This window comes from Limulus polyphemus, unplaced genomic scaffold (genome assembly GCF_000517525.1).
Source record: "Limulus polyphemus unplaced genomic scaffold, Limulus_polyphemus-2.1.2 Scaffold7442, whole genome shotgun sequence".
NCBI lineage: Eukaryota > Metazoa > Arthropoda > Merostomata > Xiphosura > Limulidae > Limulus > Limulus polyphemus.
In genome coordinates this window covers 16,408-23,561 of record NW_013673052.1, presented here as the reverse complement: position 1 = coordinate 23,561, position 7,154 = coordinate 16,408, and the positions used below count along the sequence as shown (strand labels likewise).

Here is a 7,154-nt window from a genome sequence, read left to right as displayed (position 1 = left end):
TAAATCAAAGAAGTGAAAGATAGGCAGACAAATCGAGATGTAAAGAAAGTGTCTGAGATTTGAAACTGAGTCATCCACCACCAAAAGAGTAGCCAAAACAGAGTATCAAAGCAGGAACCAAGAGAAGATCAAAGTAGGGTCAAGACTAGGTGCCAACCACCTGCCTTCATAAGAATGATAAAAGGATGTGAGTGTGTAAAGGAACTGTCCCATGATATTTGAAACAGGTGAGCAAGAAAGTGGAAGGACAGGCAGAAACCCCTGAGAAACTCATTAGGTTGCAGCAAAGGGTGTGTGACGGACCAAAGCAAAGGGATGGTACCAGAAGAAAATCACTCCAAAGGTCAATAATGGCTAGTCCTCAGAGAGGAAGAACCTTGAATGTTAACGAGAGGACAAGAAAAAGAAACAAAAAAACACCTGATCCTAAAGGCAAGAAACCAAAGTGAGAAAAGATAAGTGCTAATAAGCTACATCGGCTCAAAATGCAAGAACAGAAGAAATATCTAAAAAAAAAAAACTACATCACAAAGAAAAAGTGCAAGACAAAGGGAGAGAAGATTGAGGTAGGTCAATGTCAGCTAGGAAGACAACCTAATGAAGTACATGCCAGAAACAAAGAAATTAAATTAACTGGGACAAAATGGAAGACGATTGAGAGCAAGTTGGAAAATAGGTATGTGTGTTTTGCTTCAACAAAACTGAAAAGGTGGTGATGTAAAACTTTGAAAAGAAGGAAAAGTTTTAAAAATAAAAAAAATTGAGTAAGAGTCCCAAAAGTACATATTTTAGTAAAATAAAACAAACTAAAGATAATGCAAATAAAAAATACTAACTGAAAAGTTTAAAATGTGGTATTATTCAAAAAATTAAGGAAAAAAAGACTACTATAAGAACAGAAGTTTAAAACAATAAGCACAATAATTCTGTTAATTCTTAAAAGAAAACGTCTAAATACAAGCATTACCTCATTGAGTCTTTGTTCAAATGCTAATGCTCATGGGGATTACTGTGCATGTAGGACGTGTCACCCTCCTTTTCGTGAAGGGCTACACTCTAATGATGATCAAATCATAGCTTGGCACGATACACATTGAAACATATAGGAATGGAGATTTGTTTAAGGCATGCACAGGAACTTGTACAGAGATGCACATGAGCTAATAACTTTTTCTAATGTGTAACTTTCTGAAAAATACTGATATATCTAAAGGTTGTAATTCTTTCAGAGAAAACTAAAATTAACTGCTACCTAAACTGTTTCATGTATATTTATCCTAATTATTTCTTTAATAAAGCAAGATTAGGCCCAAATATTCAGACTCAGTAACATTAATAATTATCCACATTACTCAAAGCAGAAATTCATAACTTATTTCAAACCTTAAAGGAGATTTGAACTTTGATGAATATTTGAAGAGAAGGAAATAAAAAATGTCACTTTGCTAAGCATACCAGACTTCTGCCACCTGATGAATGCTTGAGGAAGATGAAGTGTGACATTGACAAAATATCCTTGAGTCTCACAGTCTTGAGGAGTTTGGTATCTGAAGTGTACAGGAATCTGAATCTTCATGGTATTTTTGTTCAAAGGTATAAATTCATACACCATCAGTTCAGGAGAAGTCCTTGCTGGTTTTTCTACATCAACAGTTGAACTCACAAACACCTAAAAGGGAAACAAGTTCCTGCTGTAACACTTGTTAGTCTGTTCCGAGACAAACAATCTTGAATTATTAACAACCTATTGAAGTAGCTAGTGAATCACTTCAGCTTAACTCTTTCAGCACAGGCTCAATCCCTGGGACCGATCTCATAACCATTTTGTGCTTGTTCTAGTTTACATGCTATAACTTTTAAATTAGTAAACATGTGTTAACAAAATTTGGTAGATTATCAGTAAACATTACAATGCTTTCATACACAAAATATCAATTTTTTTATTAAGTCTTAAGGTTTGTAAAGTAATGTCTTTCTCATGCCTTTTTTCTTTTCACATGTTGCCTATCTAACATTCAAAGTAATTTAGATTTTAAGATAAAAAATATTTTATGCATCAAAAAATTTTCAAATTTCACTTGTAAAATCTTTATAATGTCCAAATAGTTATCAAATGTTTCTTAGGAAAAAACTTATTTTATGTTATTTTCACTAACAAATCTCTGTATGGGTTTGGTAGATTTGACCGATTTCATAACCACCATAAAAAATTAGGAAATAAATATAAATTATTCCTTTTTCATTCTAGAATGAACACAAATTATAACACGAAAACATAACATTTATACAAAATAGCTTAAATCTTATAACATTATACATTTATATATATTTCTTATATTGACCATTCAGACATGCCTGGCTAAAAATACAGAAGTTACAACAACACGGCTCACATGCACTCATGTTACCATATCAAATAACATAAAACTAACACTTGGTCTGTACAAAGTAGCTTGTCTTGGCTGTGTTATAGTCAACTAGTATTTTGTAAAATACAGTCACATTTCAATTATTATATATGTATATAGATTATTGCTATTTTGAAATAAGTTCTTAAATTAATTTTTCTTAAAATATTGAACAGTAAATAAAGAAGTAAAGCAAACAATTATCTCTTCTAGTTACAATTTTTGTACTTGGTTGCTCCTTGACATAGGTTGCTAAGCCTTTAAAAATTTTGCATGTGGAGGATATTATAAGTTTTGCATAATTCAGCTACACAGATTTCGAAAATAATATTAATTTTTATATATCATGTAAGGATTTTTTACAAATCAGGAAGAAAAAAACTCTTACTTAGACCAGATCTTTATAAAAGAGAGACTACATGAAAGAAACATCTAACATACAAAACTTTGGAGGGGAAGGGGAGCAAAAATTGCTGAGTATAGATCAAACTGACAATAAAATAAGATAAACTTATAACTTGCTTTAGTGCCAGTTATAGGTGTAATGGGTTTCATCACATAAAAGTAATTAACAGGAAATCTATTAATTCATCAGATTCAACTTTTTGTTGTTTTTTTGACAAAAATCTCACTTTTTCAATCCAAAATTTCCATAGTTTAATTCTAAATCTACAAACATGTAATCTCCATTTTCAAAATTAAATTGGAAATTAAAAGCTGCAAAAGGGAGATTAATTAGTGCAAGGACAGGTAATGTACAAAGTAAAGATTCATTTGTGAAAGGACTGTAATGTACAAAGTAAAGATTCATTTGTGAAAGGGCTGTAATGTACAAAGTAAAGATTCATTTGTGAAAGGGCTGTAATGTACAAAGTAAAGATTCATTTGTGAAAGGACTGTAACGTACAAAGTAAAGATTAATTTGTGAAAGGACTGTAATGTACAAAGTAAAGATTCATTTGTGAAAGGACTGTAACGTACAAAGTAAAGATTAATTTGTGAGAGGACTATAATGTACAAAGTAGATTAATTTGTGAAAGGACTATAATGTACAAAGTAAAGATTAATTTGTGAAAGGACTGTAACGTACAAAATAAAGATTAATTTGTGAAAGGACTATAATGTACAAAGTAAAGATTAATTTGTGATAGGACTGTAATGTACAAAGTAAAGATTAATTTGTGAAATGACTGTAATATACAAAGTAAAGATTCATTTGTGAGAGGACTATAATGCACAAAGTAGATTAATTTGTGAAAGGACTATAATGCACAAAGTAAAGATTAATTTGTGATAGGACTGTAATGTACAAAGTAAAGATTAATTTGTGAAAGGACTGTAACGTACAAAATAAAGATTAATTTGTTAGAGGACTATAATGCACAAAGTAAAGATTCATTTGTGAAAGGACTGTAATGTACAAAGTAAAGATTAATTTCTGAAAGGACTGTAACGTATAAAATAAAGATTAATTTGTGAAAGGACTATAATGTACAAAGTAAAGATTAATTTGTGATAGGACTGTAATGTACAAAGTAAAGATTAATTTGTGAAATGACTGTAATATACAAAGTAAAGATTCATTTGTGAAAGGACTATAACATACAAAGTAAAGATTAATTTGTGAGAGGACTATAATGCACAAAGTAGATTCATTTGTGAAAGGACTATAATGCACAAAGTAAAGATTCATTTGTGAAAGGACTGTAACGTACAAAGTAAAGATTAATTTGTGAAAGGACTGTAATGCACAAAGTAAAGATTAATTTGTGAAAGGACTGTAATGTACAAAGTAAAGATTCATTTGTAAATGGACTGTAATGTACAAAGTAAACATTCATTTGTGAAAGGACTGTAATGTACAAAGTAAAGATTAATTTGTGAAAGGACTATAATGTACAAAGTAAAGATTAATCTGTGAAAGGACTATAATGTACAAAGTAAAGATTAATTTGTAAAAGGACTATAATGTACAAAGTAAAGATTAATTTGTGAAAGGACTATAATGTACAAAGTAAAGATTCATTTGTGAAAGGGCAGCCCTTTCACAAATGAATCTTTACTTTGTACATTATAGTCCTTTCACAAATTAATCTTTACTTTGTACATTATAGTCCTTTCACAAATGAATCTTTACTTTGTACATTATAGTCCTTTCACAAATTAATCTTTACTTTGTACAATACAGTCCTTTCACAAATGAATCTTTACTTTGTACATTATGGTCCTTTCACAAATTAATCTACTTTGTGCATTATAGTCCTCTCACAAATTAATCTTTATTTTGTACGTTACAGTCCTTTCACAAATGAATATTTACTTTGTACATTACAGAATACAGTCCTTTCACAAATGAATCTTTACTTTGTACATTACACAAATGAATATTTACTTTGTACAAAGGACTATAATGTACATACATTACAGCCCTTTCACAAATGAATCTTTACTTTGTACATTATAGTCCTTTCACAAATTAATCTTTACTTTGTACATTATAGTCCTTTCACAAATGAATATTTACTTTACAAATTAATCTTTACTTTGAAAGGACTGTATTGTACAAAGTAAAGATTCATTTGTAAAAGGACTATAATGTACAAAGTAAATATTCATTTGTGAAAGGACTATAATGTACAAAGTAAAGATTCATTTGTGAAAGGACTATAATGTACAAAGTAAAGATTCATTTGTGAAAGGACTGTAATGTACAAAGTAATGATTCATTTGTAAAAGGACTATAATGTACAAAGTAAATATTCATTTGTGAAAGGACTATAATGTACAAAGTAAAGATTAATTTGTGAAAGGACTATAATGTACAAAGTAAAGATTCATTTGTGAAAGGGCTGTAATGTATTATAATGTACAAAGTAAAGATTCATTTGTTAAAGGACTATAATGTACAAAGTAAAGATTCATTTGTGAAAGGACTATAATGTACAAAGTAAAGATTCATTTGTGAAAGGACTGTAATGTACAAAGTAAAGATTAATTTGTGAAAGGACTGTATTGTACAAAGTAAAGATTCATTTGTAAAAGGACTATAATGTACAAAGTAAATATTAATTTGTGAAAGGACTATAATGTACAAAGTAAAGATTAATTTGTGAAAGGACTGTAATGTACAAAGTAAAGATTAATTTGTTAGAGGACTATAATGTACAAAGTAAAGATTAATTTGTGAAAGGACTGTAATGTACAAAGTAAAGATTAATTTGTGAAAGGACTGTAATGTACAAAGTAAAGATTCATTTGTGAAAGGACTGTATTGTACAAAGTAAAGATTCATTTGTGAAAGGGCTGTAATGTACAAAGTAAAGATTAATTTGTGAGAGGACTATAATGCACAATATAAAGATTCATTTGTGAAAGGACTGTAACATACAAAGAAAGGCTGTTCAGTGTCAAGGGAAATTCATTCTTTACTGATTATGCTTTATATTTATTATTCGAGAAAAGATTCTTTTGATAAAGATTATTTTTTATACTGATTTCAAAATAAAAGTTTGTTCTTTCTGCATGTTCATTAGACTAGTAGAAGATAAACGTGAATGAAATACAAGTAGACTAGTAGAACATAAACATCAATGAAATAGAAGTACGACAGTTACATGAATCAGAATAAAAATTAACAATAAAGCCTCATACTGAATCAAACTCTCCTATTTAAGTAAATTACACAAAGTAAGCTTTCATCAGTTCTGATGGTCAGTGCTGCTAGTAACAAACCTCAGGATACCCAGACTCCTGGAGAAACCCAAGCTGATAGGGATCAACATATACACTCGATGGAAATGTTTCTATCAGAAGAAAATGTGTTCTACTCAGAACATCATCTTCATGAAGATCTGTACTGTTCCAGTGAAGTTCTGTCACCAAATTTCTGTAGAGAAAAGGAATTCATATATTTAAATACCATAAGAAAATTAAATTTGAAAATAATGCTTGCAATGATTTATTAACCAAGTCTGAATAACAACAGAAACATCCAGAAATTGTCACCAAATTTCTTTAGAGAAAAGTAATGCGTATATTTATAGGCAAGTAGTTAAATAAAAATCCTCAAAAAACCAGAAGAATATTTAATCTGAAAATAAGGCATGCACTGAACTATTAAACAAGTTGGAATAACAACAGACATCAGGCACAGGGTTCAGTGGTGTAAAGGATCATAGCCTTAATGTATAATTATAAAACCAGTCTTCACACATTAACAACTTTCAAAGTTAACAATTTGTCGTGATACAACACTTAGGATATCAGGTATTGATTCAACTATCTCTAACTTCTTATGACAGTTACTTACAAGATCTTTATATAATTAGTACTGAAAAATAACTTCAAAAATGGAATTGTGAGCCAACTTAAGCTTTGGGTTAACATGTTTGTGACTAAATACATATTCATGTATTTAATAAGTTGTAACATTTTAATGTTTTATGTTAACTGTTTTATACAAAATTATAAGTTATGATATTCCGTCTCAATGTAGTTTCAACAAACTAGTGGAAGTTAACATTTTTCCAATAGATACCTCTCTGCACCACAAAGAGCTATTACTTTACGTGCAATACCGTGTAACTTCCTGTGCATGCCACAAGCCATAAATAAAGCTCCCACTCCTACACAGGTCAATCTTTATTGCACCAGCCCATCATGTAATCATCATTAGATTATAGCCAATCAGTAATCATCATTAGATTATAGCCAATCAGTAATCATCATTAGATTATAGCCAATCAG

General features: G+C 29.9%; 1 protein-coding gene across 1 annotated transcript in view; it reads right to left on the bottom strand.

Moving 5' to 3' along the window:
• LOC106474614 overlaps window positions 1-7,154 on the bottom strand; it is a 31,180-nt gene that overhangs the window by 10,794 nt on the left and 13,232 nt on the right. The window contains exons 3-4 of the mRNA XM_013935303.2: window positions 6,141-6,294; window positions 1,456-1,669 (exon numbers count right to left, since the gene is read on the bottom strand). Coding sequence (XP_013790757.1) covers window positions 1,456-1,669; window positions 6,141-6,294 — 368 coding nt within the window. The remainder of the gene's footprint in view (window positions 1-1,455; window positions 1,670-6,140; window positions 6,295-7,154) is intronic.